Here is a 25,209-nt window from a genome sequence, read left to right as displayed (position 1 = left end):
ATTACACTAAGAAGAATCTCTAACAGCCCCTGGTACTTCAGAAACGAAGCCATCCACAACAAACTAAATATTGATAGCATCAGTATTTGTATTGCTAAAATAGCAAAAAAATTTTTCAACAATATTGAAAAAGTTAATAATAGTTCCATTCCCAGGCTGACCTATGACTACACGATTGAAGAATATAAAAAGAGACCAGGAGCTGTACTCCGGCATTTATTGTAGTTTTTAACCCAAATTATAAATTAACTTCTCACACCATATTTCATAAAATTCAGTTGTATTCGAAATACTTCTTCTATGTATTTTTAGGACACGCATAAGTGTCGCCATCTATATGCACTCACACGGACTTCAATTTTTATTATTCCATTCCATCTTCAACGCTATTACGACCATACACAATAGTTATTTAGGCCACATATTATCTCAGCACATGATCCTTTCACTATATTGCGTTCTCCCCATTTTAGTCTCTAATTATTATTTTATCCTAGTATATTATTCCTAGTTCTGTCTTTAAAGTCAAATCCTCTATAAGTTACAACTTTAGCTAAGCCCCTCCCCCATCCAATGCCTGACAAGCAAGATTGTGCACTTTCTTTACAGATCAATCATTGGCGCACGTGACCAGTAGCTCCTCCCTACACCTCCTCGACCATCTCTAGGCCATTCCATCTTCATTTGAGCGCCGGCCAACGTAGAAGTAGCATCACTTAGGTCTTACTCGCAGCTCCTGCCATGAACGCAACTAACTCTCCGTGCTGTTTTTGCGAAAGGCTCATCCATTGATTATCATGTCCACTGCTTATCACGAGGAACCTTCCTCTCCTAAGTAATATGCCATGATATGCCAGTAAAAGATATGCCACCTTACACGTGATAGACACAGGATGCGGCTTTCCAGCCGAGGCGCCTGAAGAAGTGCCCAGCACCTGAGCCTTCTTTCTGCTTATCTGAACTCATTACTTAATATCAGTCATCCCGCAGCTTGCAAAAATTTTTAAAAATTTATAAAACTTTATAAAAACTAGAAATAATAATAGAGAATATATTTTGTGTTTCATCTGTAAAACAATATATCTGTATTTATTTGTTTCAGAGGAGGCTGTCGATCACTCTCTGGTACCAGTGTTGCTTCACCAGTTGTTGCTGGAGCTGTTACACTTCTAATGAGGTAAGATTATTTAACCTCTTATATGTTGTGCATTCTAAGGTACAAATAAGCTAAAGGTTTGGTCTTATTCAGTTAGTCTGCATAAAAACCTTCCTGATATTGATAGATTTGATTTTGAATTAATTGGATTCTACTTAATTTTTATTTGTATTTTATTATATACAAGACCTGCCACAATTTTATTTATTTATTTGTAATTTATGTAGTTTTTTTCATTAGAGTATTTATTTTAAATCTTTTTTTTTTTTTTTTTTTTTTTTCCATCCAATGATTTGCATTTGCCTGTTCAGCATTGACCACTCCTGAGGATGTACATGGTAGCCATTTTATTGTGAAGGCACCTAATAGGTGGCCACCATTGCCTCATTTGAAAGGATAGACGGTTAAAACCCTGCCATCTCTGGGATTCAAACCTGGGCCCTTTGGTACTGCAGTAGGCGTCCCTAACCAGTATATATCTGGGTGGCTATTTTAAATCTTTTTTTTTTTTTTTTTTTTGTCCTTGCCAGACCTAGGCATGATCGATCGCCATTAGTCTGTGGTGGGCAGCCCAATACAATTCAGAAACATTAAAAAAAAATACGATTTTTGATAGCATTAACTGATGCTGCATTATTAAGTCCAGAACAAGTGTTCAAATGGTCACTGCACATCTGGTTAATATCACGTAATGGTCAAGATAGAGAGTCTGTTATACCAAATCTATGTAGGTGATACCAAATCTACAAGGTAGTGATGTCCAGTTTTTAATCTAAAGTTAGTAGCACTGATTGGTCTATTATTTAGGCTGCAAGGAATGGGATTCTCTATTAGGAACCCCAAATCTTCCCCTTCACAGAATCCCCATTCTTTTCTCGAAGATGAGCTCCACATTTGGCTCCAGGGATTCTCTCAGCATTGTCATAGCAAACAGGAGCATTGGGTTGAGGAAGGAGAGATCCTGCCTCGGCCAGTGTCCACTAACTCATTACCCATGATTCCACAATGAGTTGGGATCCACTGAAGTAATATTGCAACCATTATTTATTAGAGAATTTAATCACAAAGTGCCAAGTATAAACCCCTGCAGTAGCATTACTATTAGCACTAAAGCAGAACCATCAGTGTACACATGCAAACCGGTGTGTTGTTAGAAATCTTTCTCCTATAATGGCCAAAGCAACCATCCTCAATTCTGTCTCAGTGTAGGATTTTTTACTGGCCAGCAGAACCAAGTCTAAAGTATAATTTGCCAAGTTCAAATGTCTTAGAAACACACTCTCAAGGAATGGCTGTCTGTTAAAAGATGGAATATAAAAAATATCAGACAGTTTGTTTGTCAAATGTAAAAAGTAGGTTGAGATTTTAACCTGTCCCTTGCAGGATTGTTCAAGTTCCAGAAATCACCACACCTCATCAAGCTCTTGACCAGCTTCAAAGCACTTATTTTCCTTCCACGAATCAGAGGCTCAGTATTTGTTTGCAATTGCATAGCCAGGAGTAGAAAATGCTTCACCGATGATGATTCTCAGGCCATTATTTTGAGTGGTTTCAACCCTCTTCTGTGTTGACTTGGAAATAGTTATGAGAAGTTTACCACCATATTTGACAGCAGTCTTAATGTAAGATTTATAAGTGGTACAGAGTAAATCTTGGGTAGTATCCTACTTTACAGTAAGCCAGTAAGCCTTTTAAGCAGTCTGTTTCTCATCTTGCCTATATTCAGTATCCTGTTGGCCTGTTTATTCCAACTTAGTCTGAAATCCAAAGCAGTTCCCAGGTAAATAGCTTCTTGAGTCCCATAGAGCTGTTAGTCTCCATAAAATAGCTCTATCACTTTAGGTTTGGTGAGTGAGGGTAAAAACCTAAAAGGTTGTCTTACTTGTATTTACAATCGTTTCATTATTTTTTGATTAAGTCAAAAGGGCGTCAAGGGAAATATTAAGCGAATCGTGGATAATATTAATGTCCCGGTCAGCCGATCACAAAACAAGGTCGTCATGTTTGTCACCAAAAAACTGTAGAAGGCTACACTGGGCAACAATTATCAGTCATTTAGTGAAAACAGGGGCCACCACAAATAAGCAAAAGATACCACCCCAATTTTTTTTTTTTTTAATCTTGTAACTGAAAAAAAAAATAATGTGTATTATTATTGTTCATTTATCATTTACTGCTTTTACATAGTTTTGTGACAATACCGAGGTAGGAGGCTTGCTTTTGGTCTTTGTTGTTTTAGCACTGATAGAAAGTGCAATGTACAAGTTCCTGATAGTCTTTAGATATGGTAAACAACCTCGGGATTCGATCATGGATATGTTAGGTGGCAGTTAGATACTGTATTACTATTGTGCAGTAGTTACTTATCTTTGAACTGCTTTGTAATGCAAGGATGTAGTTGCCCCTCAGGATTGCTATAGATTAATTTACTCACATCACTCACTTTTAAATATAAATTATGCATGATTCTTGATTAATTATTAATATTGAATGAATATTTGCTTATATTAAATGAATATTTGCTTAATAATTTATCAATTATTAAGCAAATATGCATTTATCAGACGGATAGTATAATGGTTTTTAAAATTACTACTATAAAATTATGGAAAGCATTAGCACATGAAAACAAGACTAGTACATTTAACCTGAGAAGTTTTTAATTATTATTATAATTGTTATTATTTTAATGCATCAAATGATGGTTTTAGTGGAATGGGTTTATAATTTTTTAAGGTTAAAAGCTTGACTTTATATGAACTTAATTAAATTCCTGGTACGTACATACTAATGAAACCACCTTGACACATTTTGGTAGTTTTATGCAAATGAAAAGCTAAAATTTTCTCGTTAGGTGCAAGTTGGCAATTTTCGTGACTATTAGAAGGATTCGCAAACTATCAGTACTTATCATAAATTGGCAAACATTATCCACATACGAAAAGAAAATACACTTCAGCTGTTTAATATGAAAATTTGAATTACAATATAAGGATTATATGATACATTTAAAAAGACTTTTTTTTTTCACAAAATCTTTCTGTAGATTTTTCACATTGTTCTCCCAATGTGCACTGTGATCTGATTTCGATTTAAAAAACATCAGAGAATTACATAAATACAGCATCATACAAACCTTGGCAACACTGGCTGTTTTTCAAATGTGTCTCGTTATTATTCTCTTTAATCTTTTAATGCTGGTGAATTAGTTTAGCTCACATTCCAGTTATGCACAGCAGTGGATACAAATGAATAAGCTTGCATGAGAAATTTATGACTGACAGATATTGTATGTATTTGGTAAAAATATGAATCTCACTACCACTGGAGAGTTAAAGATTTTAAAGCAAAATTCTGTATTCCCACAGAAATTTTAACCGCAGTTTCTTTAACAGATTCTGCAAGTGTGCATTTTGAAATTGAATTTAAGGCAAAAAAGTAACATAATGTGTCAAAACCATTCGAACTTGGAATACAACAAATATAATGCATACAAAAATGGTGACATTGCTTGATTGAAGGTTTGTTATGAGCATGGTTGCTGGAAGGATGATTATGTGCATGATTGCCAGGATTTGGCATATTCTGAAAATTTGGTGATTTCTATCAAGGTTGTTGCAATAATACATTAAGTACCAAATTTCTTAAATGGAATTGAAGAGAATATGCATTACATACTTTTGATTAATTATTTATGTATTGTACCTAAGAAGTTTTATTGTGAATGTGTCTCATTAGTTCTTCATCATTATTTAGTGGAGTTATTCATCTTGGTGGGGCCATAAATCCAGCTAGCATGAAGCAGGCTTTAATGGCATCTGCACGTCGCTTACCAGGTGTACCTATATTTGAGCAAGGTTGGGGTAAACTGGACTTAGTTCGAGCCTATCAGGCATTGAGGAGTTACAGACCTCAAGCTACTCTAAGTCCCAGTTACTTAGATCTTACTGAATGTCCATATATGTGGCCTTATTGTTCTCAGCCATTGTACTATGGAGGATTACCTACAATTGTTAATGTAAGTTTAAACTTTCCTATGAATTTTGTTGAAAAGTCTTTATCATCTGGTATTCTGTGCCAAATTTCTTTATAGGAAATCAGATACTATATATACTGTGAAAGCTCATACATTTCAGAACTTTTGTTAAAAGACTTGGTTAACATGTTATTTTTAATCCTTCATGTCATTAAATTTTCTTTACATATGCATTTTGATTTTGAAAATTATATCTGGAATTGTGTTTTGTTAACAATGTCTTATCGTTACATCTCAAGTCAGTATTTTACATATTAAAAATGTAGAAAAATAATGAAAGTAGTCCAGTTTCCAATTTACATTGGAATAAAATGTATTGTAATAATAAATGTAAGTATTATTTTAAATCACTGTCATACTTTTTAGGTAACAATTCTTAATGGAATGGGTGTATCTGGCAAAATAGTCAATAAGGTAATAATATATTTTTTTTTCATCTCTCTATATATCTATTATATCTATGAATTATTTGTAGTCAAAAGTATTTGTTTATTCATATTATTTGTGTTTTGAAAATGTCTGATTTTTATTTTGAAAGAGAAAATACAACAGTATTTATTCTTGGAATCAAATATGTAATTCGATCCATGAAACAGTTATAAATAAAAACGTTTTTTAAATCCTTAAATACTTTTGTCATTACTAAAATATTAATCATTATTTTTAAAAACATCCAGCATTAAAACATACTGTCTTTGAAATTATAATTATAACAACAAAAATAAAAGTGCATTAGACAAATTAAGTTAAAATTGATTTTGTTGTTTTATTTTTCTTTAATCACTGTATTAGTCCAAATGTGAGATAATTTATGTACAAGGTGATTTTAAAACCATGGCTTCATTATGAAATGGTCTTAAGTGCATGAACTTCATGTGTAAATAAGTTCTTCAAGTTGGGTAACTAATTAATGTAATTGTTATACTTTGTAAAATTAAATTCATATGATTACTTTTAATGCAAATGTAGTAAATGATCTTATAAGTTTGTTTAATGCTTGGCTGTGCATAGAAGATGGGTTGTGTTTTCAGAAGAATGATTTAAGGGGATGACCGACAGTTTCATATAGAATTTTAATAATGTGTGCCAAAATGAACATTTAAAGAAATGAGACAAGAAAAATTTTTATAGAATGAGGTAACAAAGTAAAGACACTTAGACTAGATTTTGTGTGCAGAAACTTGGTCTATGTATATCAAAATCTTATTCTCAAGTTAGATGGCAGTAATAGGAATTACTCTTAGTAACTAATTGAAACACAATAACCATCTAAAATTTATTAAGGTTATTGTGACTTGTGGGTTAGTAAAAGTGAACATAACTTGGAATTAATGCACTTACTTTCCAAATTAATTTGGCAAGAAAGGTGTTGATGGAAATATTCAGCACTAATACTTCACTTCAAAAGAAGTTAAACCAGGTAGTTATATGCATCTATTTATATTTGTTCTTAATTTCTTCTTTGTATCAGGAAATTTGCATCTTACCGAGTGATCTGATTTGTATATATAATATCAGAAGCAGATAGTGCTGAGAGAAAATTAAAGTTGATTTTTGATGAGTGAAAACTAAAATTGTATCTATAATAAATGTTTTGTAATTTTATCCTGATTAAGACATAGGTCAACTTTTCTGGTGTGCTTTATTAGTATTTAATTTTTTTTTTTTTTTTTTTTTTTTTTAAATATTATTTCCTCATTTGAAAACCATTTCTCAATTTGTAAGGCAACTTATACTTAGTGTAATTATTTATACCATTGTAATTATTTATACCATTAAACATATTATTTATATTATTAAATTTCTACTTAGTGTAATTATTTTACAAAATAATACCATAATTTTCTAATCTAATACAGTACAAAGTCCGTAATCTGTATTTTTAATTGTCAAATTAATAGTCCTCAAATAAAGTATAATTTTTATAATGCTTTTCGACAAAAATGTATAATACATAAACACTAAATGCATTTTGTTGTTTTCCTCAATCAAGTCCATTATAAAATTGAATTACATAGCACTGATTTTTCAAAGGTAAAATTATAAACTGCAGGATTACAAAAAAATTATTTCAATTCCTAATGCTCAAATGAAGTGAGAGAACAAAATGTTTAAAAGCATGTCTTACCATATTGTTGAGCATCAAAGCATGTAAATGGGGAACCTAAAACTTCCACATAATAACCATTATTCCTCAAATGCTGATACATGTCTTTAAAATTGGTATGAATGTGATCTCCATTCCTATAAAAAACAAATTTGTTTCAAATCAATAAAATTTGAAAATTTTCTTAAAAACCTTCCATCTATTTATTCCAATAAACTCAACATATATAATATATACAGAAATAAAATATCAAGAAATCCGATTTCAAAAACTTGTAAATTTAATAGATAAAAACGGTTAAGATTTTATAGTAACTAAAAAACATTATTTCATAAAAATGAGATACAGTACAAAGTCCGTAATCCGAACTCGTCGGGACTTCGGTGATTCCGGATTATCAATTTAAATCTGGTAAGATGGCATGCAGAAATTATACAAATAAAAATATGAAACCATAATTTATGAAATAAAGAGCAATTATGATCTAAAGGGTATCAAAATTTACAAAAAAATAGCTTAATATTTATTTGTTTACTTTATTAAACATTTCTTTCAATGTAAGTTGTTTAAGTTGCTTTGTTTTTTGTGCTACTACTTTCTCTTTAATTCTATAAACAGACATAATTTCTTGTTCAGTTACAAAGTCCCACTGTTTGGCTTGAGCCATTATCATTGGAGCCATCAATGGCACACCCTCTCTGCGATGCTGTCTGACCCATTCAATCATCACATTGTCATGATCGTCACTTTTAGCATAACAAACCCTTTTTTTGTTATTCATTGCAAGTGGGTTGTCAGAATCCACACAAAATTCAAAAAGTTCCTTTTTCTTTTTGCTTATGTCATATACAGTTGACTGTCCAATGTCATATTCCTTACATAATTTTGAGACGGATATGCCTTTATCAATTTTTTGCAGCAATTCCACTTTTTGTTTGATGGGCATCGAAACATGCTTTTTCTTTGTATATTCTTTGGCAGCTCCAGAATTGAAAACTCTTTTTGATATAATCGAAAGTTCAAGCTTAATCTTTATACTATTGCTCTAACAGTCTGCAAAAAATAATAAGCCGGATCCAATTAGAAGATTAAGGAACAGCACAATCTGCAACATTAACTGAAGTGCCTTAGAAGCAGTAAAGATAATTTTAGCCTAGCTTATACCGTCCATGATACATTAAACGCACATGCGTAAAGCATGCAAAAAAAAAAAAAAGTTTGTGGCTTTGAGGTCCGGATTATAGATTATTCCGGATAATGGACGTCTGGATTAGAGACTGTGTACTGTCTAAATTATTGATTGCATTTACAATGAGGATTAAGGTCTGTAATTTAAAAAAAAAAAAAAAGTCTTTGGTGTCAAAGCTTTCACAGTCTCTGTCTGCAACCCAATCTGGCAATAGTTTTCTTTAGTCCAAATTCATGATTCAATAGTTTTCTTTAGTCAAATTCATGATGACTTATTGCCAGGCTTTGTACAAAGCAACGAGAGCAAAGCTATAGAAAATATTAATATGTTTCCAGAAATCCATGAGTGTTAATTATATGCCATAGGTTATCTCAAACTTCTTTGATAGTTCTACATTGCTGACATGAGTGTTCATAACTTGAGACACCATTTGTCATCTGAGGCATTTTTTCTTCAGTTAATATGTTTGTGAACTGATAATTCATGAAATGAGATGTTCATGGTCTAAGGTTCTGCTGTAGTTTGATTTTAGTGACTATTATGTTTATGACATTATTTTATGATAAAGAGACATAATGCTCCATATGTTATATAAAATAACAGTTTTTGTCTTTTATTCTCATAACATTATAGCTATGATGTGATCAGATATTAGCTATTTGTAAATATTTTGTGTATTTCTTTCATAGTTCTACTTAAAATATGTGTTTGTAAGCTATTTCATAAAATTACACAAAATTTTAAATCACGTGGAACACATATGTTGAACTGAAAATTTTAAGTAATCTGTAAAATATGAATTTTGTTCATGTCATCATTTAAATTGAACATCAAATAAGTTCAAAAACTGTTCCTCCCCAAGAAATGCACAGTTTTTAATATGTTCTACAAAATGATGGGATGTTGGTTTGAAAAGAAGATTGCACTAAGAGTTTTTAGTGTTTATTGTTGAATTTCATTTTTTAAATCAAAGTTTGATATATATTTCTTAGTTAATGTTTAATATAAATATGTAACAGAGAATTTTTTTTAATATTACAGCCACAGTGGCATCCATATACTCCTCAGTATGGCCATCATTTAGAAGTAGCTCTCTCATATTCTGACATCTTATGGCCTTGGTCAGGATACATTGCTGTACATATATCAGTTTCTTCTATGGCTGCTAATTGGGAAGGTATTGCTCAAGGTCACATATCTTTCACCGTTGAATCACCTCCTGAGGTAATGCTTATGTATCTAAATAATAACGTTTACATACTTAATATTTATTAAAATATTTACTTGCTTAAAGTTGTTATTTATAAGCTTTTTATAAAATCTTGCCCCTCCCAATATCAAACTTAATATTTTATGATCAGTTGTAATATATTTCTATATTTTCTTTCATTTATTGATTCTGTGTATGAAATTTTGCTGTCCTATTAAATGTTTGCTCCATTAAAGTTTATAATGGGTCTGTAAATAATTTTAAAATTTTCCCTTATATTATGAAGCTTAATTTTTATATGAAAGCTGTTATTGTATTTCACTTTACTTCCAAATAAATATAGTATAATATAATTCTGACAGTTTTGGAAGCATTTTTTAGTTCACAAAGGAAATATTTTTGAGGTACCATAATTTCATAATTTCTAGTATATGAGGTCAATATTTGTGACATGCTTTGAAAGAATTGTTGACTTAATATTAACTTTTGTTTTAGGAAGGTGAAACTGAAGTAAGAAAATCTTACATTAAATTGCCTTTGAAAGTAAAAATTATCCCAACTCCACCCAGAAGGTAATTTAGCTTTTATTTGTTGTATATTACTACTCCAAGTTCATATCATATATTTAATAAACTGATCATTATTGTTTTCCTGATATAATATTCAATTTCTAAATAACAGATTGTTGCATTAATTTTTGTTAAAAAATTAAGTACCTTAATGATTTTAATAAAATTTTTTGATTGCTATTAAAAATACTAGGGTTTTTTGTAAAATAAGTTACAGAATATAATAATTTCTGCACTCGACAATCTGCATATGTGGTATTGCATCTTCAATGACTGAATGATGCATCATAACCGAAAAGTTTGTATGGCAAAATGCTGACATGTGTAAATCTTCCACTAAAGATTAAAACTATGGAAGGTCTTGTCTCTGTAAAATTCATACTGTTACTTAGTTTTTGGATGCAAGGAATACGTGTGACTATGCAAAATCCATAGGCAAATCTGTGAGTGTATGGCACTATAGCTATGAGTGAGGGATTGATTAGAAGATGGGTTTGATTGTTCATTTCAGGCAGAACAAATGTGCACTATGAAGTGAAAAGTTGCTGGTCATCTGCTGTGAATGATGAACTGGTTCATCAAGTTGATGTGAAAATGCAAATAGAAGTTTTACAATCTCCAAACTTTCATTAGCATTTTCTGAATTTTGCATTCTGTTCTATATGAATTTATTACTAATCGCTTGGTCTACTGAAAAGCATGTGCATAGTGGGTACCAAAAATGCTTACAGAAGAGCATAAAGTTAAATGTTTTGCCACTGCTATGACCTGAGTCATACAATTCCAAGAAGGATGGTGCCCACCAGCGGCCGAGCGGTAACATCGCTGAACACTGGTAGTTCGGTCCGAGGTTCGAATCCCGCGAACGGGCTGACTGCATGGGTGTTTTCGTGGTTTTCCCCATGTGTAACGTGTATATGAGCCAGTTCCCTTAAAAAGTCCTCCACGAAGGCATCCCTCCCTTAAGGCAGATAGCCCTCAAGTGCTTTGCCATAATCTAACAAACCAAACCAAACCAAGAAGGATGAATTTTTGAACTACATTGTCACTGTTGATGAGACATGGATTTTCCATGTCATGTTATCATTGAAGTCACTGGTGATGATACATGGATTTCCCATGTCATGCTATCATTGAAACAACAATCAAAGGAATGGAAGCACCCTGCCTTGCCGACCTGATGGAAGTAGTTCAAACGAACCATTGTCACATGTAAAATCACGTGCACAGTTTTATGGGACAGATGCATCATATTGTTAAATTTCACAGTCAGCAAAATTGTCAGTACTTTCAGTGCAGCATTGAAAAATCTGTGATGTGCCGTTCAAAACAAGATATGGGGCTTGCTTAGTTTCATTTTATAGCATGACAATGTCAGACCAATTCCACTCGTGTGACTCAAGATCTCTCATCCTTTGGATGGATGAGAGGATGTTTGAAACAAGTGAGTCATTTGCTATATAGCCCTGACCTGGCAGTAAGTGACTTTCGCATATTCTTGCACTTGAAGCTGTTTGTGAGTAACCAGCATTTTGATGATGAAGACGTGCAAGATGCTGTTACAACTTGACAAACCTCACAGGTGGCCATCTTCTGTGATGCTAGCATACAAAACCTTGTATTTCGATGCAATGAATGCCTTAATTTTAAGTTTGTAAATCATTATTAAATATGTATCTTTGTCCGTATCTGTCTCCATTTTCTTTTACGTACCAACAGAACTTACTTTCTGAACAACCATTATGCATTCTTTATTCAGTGGTATTGTGAATAATAAGTGCAGTCCGTTCCATAGTAAAATTCATTATGGGCACTGTTCCCATAGTTTATTACAGGAAAAATTTTAATCTATTCTTCAAACTGCTCAAAATCATGAAGAAATATAAAAGAACTTTCAGAGAATATTGAAAATAGCAATACTGGAAATGCTAGGAATTTGTCATGTCCATAGTCTCGCAGTTTTACAATTCAGTTTAATCTGATTTTAGGCTTTGAAATTCTATATTTGCCTCCCCTCTCCTTAAGAAAAGAGGTTCGGGTTTCAAGAATTAGTCTAAAAGGATTAGTTCTTCCATTGTACTTGCTTTTTTCATTCAGGAGAGTACTTAAGTAAGCCATTGCTATTATTGTCATTAAACAGATTTGCTTGAATGTTCACTTTGTCTTAATTAGGATACTACCGCTTGTCTGTGGCCTAAACTTCATCCCATTTTCTCAAAAATTCTTTCGTTTTTACATTAGGCATATGTCGTTTGTATTTTTCCTCTTCCTCTTTGCTAAAAGAAACTCCTCTCTGGGCTTCTTCATGTACCTGTTCAAGAATGGCTTGCAGTTTTTGTAATACAGTAGAAATCTAGAAATCTGCAACGGTTGGGACCAGAGGTTATGCAGATTTTAGGATTTTGCTAATTTCAGGACAGAAAAGATAATATTCAGGCTAAAAATGCAAAATAAATAAGGCATATTAGATACATTTAATTAAATTGTTATATACATTAATACAATAATTAACTATATACATTAAATTTTTATTACATATATAAACTGATTATATTATATTGTTCATTTACATTAGGCTCCTCTATTTTTAAATCAGCATGAATCTGCTTCCCCTTTTCTCTCAGGATTAGTCCTGAAATAGGTACCCCATCACTTCGCCGCTGCCGTAACCACTTGTACAAGACAGCATAGCTGAAATTTAAAATATTCTTAATTTATCCACAAAATATCCGGATAAAAAAGAACGACATCACTAAACTAAACAATCTTGTGAAATAACAAAGCTCAGAAAGTACAACAATGTAAAGCGTGAACTTGAAAGAAGAGTTGAGTTAATCGTCTTTTTTTTTTTACCTTGATGCAGATTGAAGGGGGAAAAAACTCTTTATCATGATGTCAATAATTTGGTATTTCTGTTATGACTCATTATTATTTGGTAATTATGATGTCATTATCCAGTAAGCATTATTTCTTCAATATTTCATACTCCATGTTGCAGTTTCCAGAACCTATAAACTAAATGTTTATATATTGAGAAGCAACGTGGATTTCGGGTCGTCGGATTTTCGGTATTTGACTGTAATAATATCATATTAAGAAATATATATGCTTGCTCATTACTCTGTTCATTGTCTTTATTTAAGTGCAGATGCATTTTGTGCATTTATGGTATGCTTGCCTTTTTAGAAAGTAAAATAAATTTAATTCTTCCTTTAATATGTTATAATTTCCACATGTATTTTACAAAGGGTAAATTTGCTATGCAGGATATTTTTGGCGTACGGATTCATTTGTTTTGTGGGACATTAGTTTAGTTATTCATTTTGCAGGGTATCATTATACTTATTTTATTTCAAAACAGTATTTCGTATTATATGTTCCAAATTTGGATTTTTGTGTTGAATCTTGAGTTATTTTAAAATTTTTTTAAAGAGTTATTTTCTGTATGTGATGTATCAATAATGCTATATCAAAAATTGAAATTAATATAGCTTATGCTATTAATTCCAAATGATGTTTAACAAATTTATTTAAAATTTAATTCAATTAATTTATTTTTAAATCCTGGTTATAGACAATTTATAATAATACACTTAAAATAAGAATTCTGTTTAGTCCAGTACATTTAGATTTCAAATTAAAATGTTTTTATGGATCTATAGTGTTTAACATGCCATTTCTTTTTTAAATTATCATAATTTTGATTGATAAATTTTCTATGACATTTATAAAATCCATTTAATTTTCAGTAAGCGAATTTTATGGGACCAGTATCATAATCTGCGATATCCACCTGGATATTTTCCTCGGGATAACTTACGTATGAAAAATGATCCTTTGGACTGGTAAGTATAAAAAATGCTTTATACAGTCGATTCCAGTTAATCGAACCACATCAGGAAGCGATTCTTTTGGTCCTAATAACCGGCTGGTCTGATTACGCGAACATGTCCTATGTTGTAAGATGGGACATGCTGTATGTAGCAAACAGTAAATGTACATGTAAATCATGTACTAAAATGTAATTATGAACTTTATGGTATGGTACACACGTATGGTGAACATACATGTACAAACAAGAAATACAGACAAACGTTTTTAAATGAGAAAATTAATTTAGAAACAAATTCTAAGAAATGATCTCCACGATACTCAACATGCGAAACACAATGAAAACAATTTCTTACTAAGTTTCAGTCAACATTTGAAAAACTTATCCAATGTGATCTGATGCATTCTCTTGACGGATTGCACATGATCCACAAACATCTAATGTAGCAATAGGACTGCCTTCATTTCCCTCCTGCATGATATACCGATGCAAAGTTTCAATGCATTTCCTCGCATCCTGTCTTGTCATTTGCACCAGCTTATTAGCGGCATCATCATCATCACTTTCTTGGTCTTCCGATGCTGTCGTGTGTTTTGCTGCAATTCTAGCAACGATTGCAGCATCGTAATCTTCATTTTCATCTTAGTATTGAAGCTGTTGTCAATGGATAAAAATTCTTCGCAATTTTGTACCTGTTGAAATTCCACGTGTAAATCATCATTTTCACTTTCAATGAGCATGTCCATATCCATCTCCAAAACCAAGTGCTTAAAGCCACAGAGAGAGAAACAGTTCTGAATTGTCTCACTGTTCACTTTTCACCAGCTGTCAGCCACAAATGTAACTGCTTGTAAAATGTTGACCTTTGTACTGACTTCTCTGGCTTTTGAGGATGAGGTCAGCAAACTTTCTTCAACTGCTTCAAGGATGTAATTAACCAACCTTGCATGATAAATTGTCTTCAAATTTTTTATGATGCTCATGTCCATTGGCTGGACCAAAGCTGGAGTCCTGGGAGGTAAAAATTCCAGTTGGACATTCATCAAGCAATCTAAATGAGGATGTATTGCACAATTGTCAAGAAGAAGCAGCACTTTTCTTGACTGGCATTGTAGCTCTCTATCCCAATTTTTCAGCCATTCTTTAAGAAGTTCAGAGGTGATCCACACATTTCTGTTCGCACGATACTCAACTTTTAAACTCTCCATCCTAAGTCCTTTAAAGCAACGAGGCTTAGTGTTTTTTTCTATAACCAACAGCTTCCTCTTGTTCGTTCCTGGCATGTTTGAACAGCACAAGACAGTTACGCGATCCATCGCTTTTTTGGAGCCAGAGAGTGCAGCATGTTTGTAACTTAACAAGCCGTCCGCTGTAGCTCGATAATACAGCCCACTCTCATCAGCATTGTAGATGTCATCTGCTGAAAAATTTTCAAGAAGCTCGGGCAGTTTTGTTGATTTCCATTCTTCAGCATTGCACTATCAGCATTTTCTTTCTCGCCATGTGCTTTCTTGAATTTTATGCCATGTCTAGATTTTCACCAAGACAACCAGCTGTCCATATCTTTAAAATCATCGTGGCCCAGCTTTTTAGCGAGTTCTTTTGCTTTGCATTTCATATTGTGCCCATTGTTCTCGCAGCTCATTCTCTTGTTTTATCAAGCGCGAAATTGTAGTCTTTGCCAATCCGGTTATTTCCACCAACCGACGCTGACTAGTGTTTCGTGGTTTTTGCTGGATCTTATGCAGGAAACCAATTTTTTCAGCTAACGTCAAGTCCAGTGGTGGCATTTTGGCAGGGGAGACAAGACATGCGCACAGTTCACTCACTAAAGTGGTCTAAAGAAACCCTGGTGTTTTGGGTTCAAGAGGTTGAGGTCAAGAGGGAGATAAAATGCTTGCCATTCAAAGCTTTGGCACTAAAAATCATCCCCAAAAGGTGATGAAATGATAGCAAGGTAAACTTTAATCATGATTGACAGGCGAGAATTCCTTTCAGGTGGAGCCGGACACTCTATTGTTTATTTCCTCAAAACTTGGAGGCACAGGTCAAAGAAAATGGTGTGTGTTTTCATCTCCCACCGGTTTTGTTTTTGTCATGCACTTTAAGGAATTCCTGACCTTTGACAAAGCCTTTTCCTGGGAAGCCGCAACTATAGATCCTCCCATATTTATGCCCCTGCAGACCACCGGTACATCCGCTCTACGTGTCTGACTTGCAGCTTCTGTTTCTTATTCACTCTCATGTTTTTTGGTCCGATTAAACAGAATTTTGGTCCAAATAAGTGAATAATATTAGGCTTACGTACATAGGATTTGTTTTGGTTCTTTAGGATTTGGTCCGAAAAAGCGACTGGTCTGATTATCCAGTGGTCCAATTAACCGGATTCGACTGTAATTACTTTATTATCAGTAATAAATCAATTGTTTATGTATTTATCCATACAGAAAGAAATTTGTTATTTTAATATCACTCTTGCTTAATTTAAATATTATTCATTTGGGGGGGCAATAATGCTTTCACTGAAACAAATTGTATTTTGTGAAGCCTGCAGTTCTGTGGTTCTCAACCTATTTTGCTGCACACCCCGATTCACTTCTGCTAGAAGATCGTCCCTCAATTGCCAAACTCTAAAACTACATATATATTTATTTCAGTTTAGATTATTTTTAAACATGTATGATAAATGAATAACAAAAAAGTATAGAAAATGTCATATAGCAAAACTAGGATAAAAATAGTTTATATATATATATATATAAATGTAATGATATAAAATGAATGATATGGAGCTTGGTGGTGGCGTAATAGATGAGTAGTGAAGAAACTTGGCAAGGCAAACATGTTCAAATTCAAAATTATTATTTATTATTGAGGAAAGCAAGTTGGGATTCACAATATTTGGCTCACATACAGACGATCGTCTTATGTGCTCTACATTTCTGTTAGATCAGCACATATTCCTTGAACAAAGAAGGTAGCCACAAAGCTTCTGTCCAGGAGGAAAGCTTAAGCGAAAGTGACATCAGTTCATAGAAAGAAGGGAGGAAGTCAGTTTTTAGTTATGGTTTACAATTCGGTGATTGGTCAAGAGGCATCTGCATTAAGGGTTACGTAAGATAGCATGATTAATTTGAATCACACAGTTTAGACTTACAGCACTATTTTTAAGACAGATAGATGAAGTTTCCAAATGAAATAGAAAATAAAAGGTTATAGTGAATTAAATTTAGAAGTTTGCTTTCATATTTTTTATCTTGCACATCCCCCTTTCAAAAGCAAAAGGCGAAGCGATAGAGAATTTTTAAAATCCTATGATGATTTGAGTCCAGTCTGTAAAAAGTTCTTTTTTTGTGTAAAACAAAAAATATGAAAGGAAACTTCTAAATTTAATTCACTATAACCTCTTTTATTTTTTATTTCATTTGGAAACTTCCATTTATCTGTCCTAAAAATAGTGCTTAAGTCTAAACTGCGTCATTCAAATTAATCATGCGATCTTACATAACCCTTAATTCAAATGCCTCTTGACCAATCACCAAATTGTAAACCAAAACTAAAAAACTGTAACTTTTGACTCCCTCCCTTTTTTCTATGAACTGATGCATCTCTTTTGCTTGTGCTTTCCCCTTGGCCAAACCTCTTTCTGCAATCATGTGTGTGCTGCTATATTCGCTTCTATGGCAATAATATCAAAATTGAAAATGTTCTTTAATAGGCACGAGTAGAGTGCCAAGTGAATTGTGGCCACAAAATGTGAATTTAAATAAAATAAATGAATTTAATCTGGCTCGACTGCTTCTTCTTCAAAATGGATGGACGCTCTAAGCATCGAGTATCTACGTAATTAGTATTTCTATGCATCTACATTTCAGCGTTCTTATTTTTGTGCCATCAAAAGTGTCCTGTCATTACATTCTTTGGCCAGTTCTAATTATGAAAAATTCTACATGAGTTTGTTAAGCTATGTTCACAGTGAATAAAGGAAAAAGTCCTGTTTAATCGGAAATTTTAATGCAAGTTAGTACTTCATTCACGATCAAATCATTCATGTCGTGTAATCGAACCACAGTTTCATCACATATATATGTAATAGTTTTTATACATAAAATAGTTTTTTATTCATAAACTAAAACTAAATGCTTAATAGCCAAATCAAAGGCTGATCATGTTCCCCCTTGAAATTATGATATTCCCTTCTGGTTGAGAACACATAGTATTTTCCCTTATTAATATTTTATTTCGTAATTTAAAATGAATATAAAAAGTTTTTTTTTTTTTTTTTTTTTTTTTTTTTTTTTTAAGTATTATACTGTTATGGGCTTACAGGGGCATAAATAGATTGAATGCACACAGAACCGATGATAGCTTGACAAATTTTATTTTTACCAAATATAAACATTTTAAAGTTCTGCAACTTTCCACAAAGCACTTGTACAGCTCTTCTCAGTATCACAGAGAACAATCAGTAGTTAACTCCAAACTACTAAGAATGTTAAACACAACACAATGCAAAGTGCATATAAAAAGTGAAGTTCTCACAGGTATCTCAGCACTCCGAAGTCGCTTTGAACTAATAACTGAAAAACTTATGCTGTCTCTGGTCTTGTACAGTTTTCCCCCTGGCTCCAAGAAATCTCTAGTATCTTCCACTTCTTATGGTTACATACTGGCAGACATATGAGGATTGGATACAGTTATGGTTAATACAGGGATCAATTACATTTATTCAATCACAATACAAATTACAGCTGTACTAGGACTGAACCCAAATGTTGCCAAATGGCTATTTCTTGCCTAATTTGGCAACAAAAATTAGTCACCAAAGCTGTCGCCAACTTGGTGATAGCTCGCCAGTTTAGTGAGATAGTGAGTTATTCAATGTTAAATAGACTTGCCTCCTGTAATTTTATTTTTCTGGCAGAGCATCATCTCTTTCAAGCATTTCATGTCACATTGCACAAGAAATACTAGAATTTCATTAAAATTATTTACATAGATATAAAATTCATAACGGTTGAATGGAGTAAATGATCTGACTGTTTTCGGGACTGTGTCATGAGCACGTGAAAAATATATTGGAACACTGAATATTGCTATCTGTAGAGACTCATTCGCATCTTAAAAATTATACATCAATTATAGTTTCCATTACAGTTAATTAAGTAGTCTTAAGCCATGCATGATAATTTTAGATAATACTGTGACACCTAGCAACATCCCAAGTGTCAGCCTTTGATTTCAAAAAATTGTTTTACTATGATAAACAGGAACTTCTCTGTTCTGTCATAGCTTTATAATGAAAGCCTTTAGATTCTCCATTATCACACTGAATATATTCATTCTGTGCCGTATGTCGTTACTTCATTTTTATGCCATTCCATATAGTGTACATTTTAGTTATATTTAATTTGCTTAGGGGGCATTACACTGTTTTGTAGAATTATGTACAGTACAAAGTCCATAATCTGGACGTCCATTATCCAGAATGATCTATAATCCAGACCTCAAAGCCACAAACTTTATTTTTGTATGCATACACGTTTAATGTGCGCTTCCGATACGCATGCCTGCATGCGTGCTTCCGATACTGAAGAAAGTGACAGAGGTTATTGAAAACAAAAAAATTTTGATTGACAAGTTAGTCGGTATTCTCGATACAGCAATTACAGGACTTGAACAGTGGAACTTTGTAACTGAACAAGAAATTATGTCTCTTTATAGAATTAAAGAGAAAGTATAAGCACAAAGAACGAAGCAACTTAAACAACTTACATTGAAAGAAATGTTTAATAAAGTATAAATATTAAGTTTTTTTTTTTGTAAATTTTGATACCCTTTAGATCATAATTGCTCTTTATTTCATAAATTACGCTTTGATATTTTTAATTGTATAATTTCTGCATGCCATCTTGCCAGATTTAAATTGATTATCTATAATCCGAAAAAAACCCTAATCCAGAATCGCTGAAGTCTCGACAAGTCTGGATTACGGACTTTGTACTGTATCTCATTTTTATGAAATAATGTTTTTTAGTTACTATAAAATCTTAACCGTTTTTATCTATTAAATTTACTAGTTTTTGGAATTGGATATTCTGATTTTATTTCTGTATATATTATATATGTTGAGTTTATTGGAATAAATAGATGGAAGATTTTTAAGAAAATTTTCAAATTTTATTGATTTGAAACAAATTTGTTTTTTATAGGAATGGAGATCACATTCATACCAATTTTAAAGACATGTATCAGCATTTGAGGAATAATGGTTATTATGTGGAAGTTTTAGGTTCCCCATTTACATGCTTTGATGCTCAACAATATGGTAAGACATGCTTTTAAACATTTTGTTCTCTCACTTCATTTGAGCATTAGGAATTGAAATAATTTTTTTGTAATCCTGCAGTTTATGATTTTACCTTTGAAAAATCAGTGCTATGTAATTCAATTTTATAATGGACTTGATTGAATAAAACAACAGAATGCATTTAGTGTTTATGTACTATACATTTTTGTCGAAAAGCATTATAAAAATTATATTTTATTTGAGAAATATTAATTTGAAAATTAAAAATACTGGGTCATAATTTGTTTGGATTAAAACTACATGCTGAGTGATAAATGAGAAATTATAATTACTACCTTGTATTATTTTTAACAGGTGCTTTGCTACTAGTTGATAGTGAAGAAGAATTTTTTCATGAAGAAGTTTCTAAGCTAATTAAAGATATAGACAGTGGACTTTCTCTTGTTGTCTTTGCTGATTGGTATAATGTTTCTGTCATGAAAAAAGTTAAATTTTATGATGAAAACACTCGGTTAGTATTTGTGTATTTGAAAACAATTTATTCTATTAAAAAATTATTTATTATTATTTATTATTAAAAAAATTATTTTATTTTATTGAAAACAATTTTATTTAATTCATTCTAAAATTATCTTAATTATTAGAACGTGGAGATATTTCTATAAACTATTTTTTGCAGCATTATGTGTAATTTATTATGCTAAGAAAAGCTACACTATTTTAATCTTGATGTTGGGTTACAATATTATGTTCTAGCCTTTTAAAAGGATTGAAATATTGTGAGGTATATGTCAGTTGCTGAACAAAAAGGGGGGGGAAGGAGAGCAAATTAAAGTCTTATTTTCTGATTGGTAAATTGTTGTACTCTTAACATTATTTTATGCCAACATGACAGATATTTATTAAAGATTTTTTAGAATAAATACCATAACATTATTAACTCAATTCTAAAAATATGGTAGTATGAACAAGTAATAAAAGAACTGAAAAAACAGAAAGTAATTAAAAATTAATAAAAATTGAAATCCCATTTTTTTTAAGGAAAAAAATAAAAAGGAAATTTTAAGAATTAATGGTGAATATGCTGTGTATCTGTCAAGTATGAGAATTCAAATAATTCTTATAGAGGATTTAAAAAAAAATGTTATTTATTTATTTAAAATGATATTTGAATATTTAAGAAGGACATGCATAATAAAATAATGAACTGTATGTGATTTAACATTGTCACAGTTTTAAAGACATTTATATATTAACAAAGCTGCTGATCTGTAAATTAAGGAGAATCTTAGTAATATTTCCGAAGTATTACACATTTTTTCCTGATAAGTAATTATATTTTTTTAGTCTAAAGAAGCGTTAGCTCAGAAGGGCTATTAATTTCATTTTGACATTTTGCGTTAATTCACTTTTCAAACTGTTGCCATCAAATATTATCACCCTGTGTTATACTTAAAGAAAGGAAATAATGAAGAATCTGCATAAATGTATGTATGTTTCTCGCATTGTAATTAAACAATCGTACCTAGAGCCATAACATTTTGAATAATGTAATCCTCTTCTGAATATGGGCATCTGGAAGCCCAAATTTGGAATTTCAAATTTGTTTTATTATCTCTTTCATATTTTATAAAGCATTTATGAGTTTTTAATAAAGAAACCCAATGGTTTTAAAGTGAGCAATGGCAACATTGTACAGGGGGAAAAAAAACATTTTATCTCCAGCATGCGAGACTGTGTATTGAAAAATTATAAAGATATGCGCATTTTAAAATTACACTCTTTTGCAAAAAAAAAAAAAAAAAAAAAAAATCGAAGCACCAAGAAGGACTTTTGTAATCGTGATGAAATTTGGTATGCAAAAACATCTTGATCGAACGTGCAAATGAACAAGAATTGCGATCATAGCTCACATTTTTATTGCACAATTTGCAAAGTATAAAACCAGTAGCAGAGGTGGAAAATTTATCTTTTTTTGTTGCTGCCATTGTAATTCCGTAAAGAAGCAACTAAAGATGCCATTACGATGATATTGAAGACTTTACAGGCAACTAAACGACTTCGAACCTGGTCGCATTGTAGGGTTGTGTGAACCATTGTAGGTGATAACGAGTAGTAGGGCGCCACCTGCAGCGTACAGACACTGCTGTGCAAAGACGTTGGCAGCAATGGTTGCTACGAGGAAATTGCTGAGGAAATGAAGGCCAAATGCAAGGCAAGATAGGATGATTGTTCGCCAGGCGAAAACCACCCCAACGGTATCGTTGTCATCTATTTAACACACTACAGCCATATCTATACCTACTGTGGTACTCTCCACCATCTCACGCCATTTGTCTGAGGCTGGGTTACGATCACAGAGGCCTTTAAAAGGTTTCCCTTTGATTCCACAACATCGGCGGAGTCGTCTGGAGTGGTGTCGCAGCTGATCGTCATGGCTGCTATCAGACTGGCATCGTATAGTATTCAGCGATGGATCCCGCTTCACTCTTGAAGCAGATGACCACCGTGTTTGTGTCTGGAAAACAAAGGCATACAGCCATAACCCCTGGTGTGATTGCGTGGAGCATCATCCTTGGACCATTTTCTAACAAAATAATGCCAGGCCACATACCGCTTGCATATCTCTGAACTGTCTCCGTGCGGTTGATACTCTTCCTTGGCCAGCAAGGTCACCAGACGTTTCACCAATTGAGCATGTCTGGGGCATTGTAGGCTGCAGATTCGGGCACCACAAAATATCGCAGATCTGGAGCGACAACTGATGAATACCTGGCAGAATGTGTCATAGGAACCTCTAGCACTCCTTGCCTTGATGAATTCAAGCATGCATTGCCGCCAGAGCGGTTTGACCAATTACTAGTTTGAATACATAATGAGAGATTGAGAGCCATGAACAGGTGCTATGACTTTGATTTTTTGATTATTTTATTATCTGTGTTTAAGGTATGCACATGTTTAGTTTCATCAAAAACAACCACTTCCTTCATGGTGCTTTGAGTTTTTTTGCAAAAGAGTGTATTTTGTGATATTGCTGTTGAATTGAATTTTAGGGTTTAAGTGCAAAGATCATATTTAATATATAAAGGTAACACAGAAAATGTTTAAAAGCGTCCCTTTTGGGCATAATGTAAAATCTAAAAGCTTTCAGATTTTTTATTAATTTTTTTTTAATTATTCTTATATTCATTTGTGGATTTGGTAATGTTATCTAACAAAGTTAATAAATAAAGCATTGCAAAACAATGAAAGGATTCTGGGAACTTGAATTCTTTCATTAAAAAAAAAAAATCACATGGCATTATTGTGAAACCATAGGACTGAGAGATTCATTTTTTGCCAGATATGTCATAAAATATGGATTTATGGTATATGAATGGTTTATAAGTTACCAAACACAGGCAATTCATTTTGTGTTTGAGTTCTGCTGTTTTGACAGCTGCTGGTTGCAAAGGATTTTTGGTTTCCTTATACATTGCATAAATATATGCTAGTTTTCTTGGAAACTTTGCTATATACACAAAAAACATCACTTTTGTGGCAGGTAGCTTTCAAACATACTCACAAACTTGGACATAATAAAATCTGTAGCTTAGCCTGTAATAAAATTTAATTTATAAATTTTTTTGAAAATCTAAGTTTCTTTCTAGGGGAAAAAAACAAATGTTTTTAATACTATTTTTTTTTAAATTAATTATTATAGTAACAGAGAATTTTTCTATTGGTTTAAATAAAAATATTTATTTTGGATGGGGGGCTTGAAATAAGTTAAGTTTAGTTGCATATGGTGCCTCAAGCATTTGTAAAGCTTGAAGCATCATATGCATATTAAAAAAATTCTTGTAAGGTATATATATGTTTTGCAAAATGTTTAAAATAGTCATGAAACATGTTGGATTTGAGCATGATATAACCTCAGTAATTCAGGATTGTTTAAAATTTTCTTTTATCTGAATATAGATTTAAATCTTGAGACATCATTGTTTATTTGTCCTTGATTAAATGCATTTTGTCCTTGATTAAATACAAATCTAAAATTACCAAACTTTGTTTCATAATAAGATTATAAGTAAAAAATAATTTTTTTTAATTAACTCATAACTTTAATATATTTTTAGCAGAAAGCTCAAATATTTTTTAAATATATTATGCTAAAGAAAAGATTTCAGAACCATATTCATTATTATAATGATACTGCTAATTTTTAAGTTTTTTGTAAATAAAATTCTGTGTATCATTCCCTCCCCTTTCTTTAGGCAATGGTGGATGCCTGATACTGGTGGAGCTAATATTCCAGCCCTAAATGATCTTCTTTCTGCATGGGGGATGGCTTTTAGGTAAATTTTTGATCTCATTTATTTATTTTTTATAAAATTTTTATTGTGTTTTATATGCCATAGTTCTATTATATTCCTCTTTGTTTAATATTTGTTTATTAAATTCTAGTGATGAAGTTTATGAAGGGGATTTTACTTTAGGGAATCATGAAAGTAAGTATCTATCTTTCATCATACTTAATTTTTAAAAATGTGTTAAATATGGATATTTTTTAACTAAAAAAGACTAACATAAAATTAATCTGTAATATAATGTATATTTTTGTAATAAAAATATCTGCATTTATAGTTTAATTTCAAATAATTACTTGAAAATTAAACTATAACTGCAGTTGGAAATTCAAGTAATTACTTGAAAATTAAACTGTAACTGCAGTTGAAAATTAAACTATGACTGCAGATTTTCTTTTTATTACAAAACTATACATTATATTATATATTCATTTTACATCAGTCATTTTTC

The 25,209-nt window shown here is 32.0% G+C and overlaps 1 protein-coding gene across 1 annotated transcript in view; it reads left to right on the top strand.

Annotated features, from left to right (window-relative positions):
- S1P (membrane-bound transcription factor site-1 protease) overlaps positions 1 to 25,209 on the top strand; it is a 137,890-nt gene that overhangs the window by 52,591 nt on the left and 60,090 nt on the right. Inside the window, exons 13-22 of the mRNA XM_035375649.2 lie at positions 1,103 to 1,177; positions 4,913 to 5,174; positions 5,559 to 5,606; positions 9,530 to 9,712; positions 10,194 to 10,270; positions 14,017 to 14,112; positions 20,312 to 20,427; positions 20,764 to 20,920; positions 24,666 to 24,746; positions 24,856 to 24,899. Coding sequence (XP_035231540.1) covers positions 1,103 to 1,177; positions 4,913 to 5,174; positions 5,559 to 5,606; positions 9,530 to 9,712; positions 10,194 to 10,270; positions 14,017 to 14,112; positions 20,312 to 20,427; positions 20,764 to 20,920; positions 24,666 to 24,746; positions 24,856 to 24,899 — 1,139 coding nt within the window. The remainder of the gene's footprint in view (positions 1 to 1,102; positions 1,178 to 4,912; positions 5,175 to 5,558; positions 5,607 to 9,529; positions 9,713 to 10,193; positions 10,271 to 14,016; positions 14,113 to 20,311; positions 20,428 to 20,763; positions 20,921 to 24,665; positions 24,747 to 24,855; positions 24,900 to 25,209) is intronic.

Source organism: Stegodyphus dumicola, chromosome 10 (assembly GCF_044657685.1).
Source record: "Stegodyphus dumicola isolate Sdum_Otavi_A_Nest chromosome 10, ASM4465768v1".
In the NCBI taxonomy this organism is placed as follows: domain Eukaryota; kingdom Metazoa; phylum Arthropoda; class Arachnida; order Araneae; family Eresidae; genus Stegodyphus; species Stegodyphus dumicola.
Note: the sequence above shows the minus strand (reverse complement) of the source record. Positions and strands in the feature narration are given on the sequence as shown.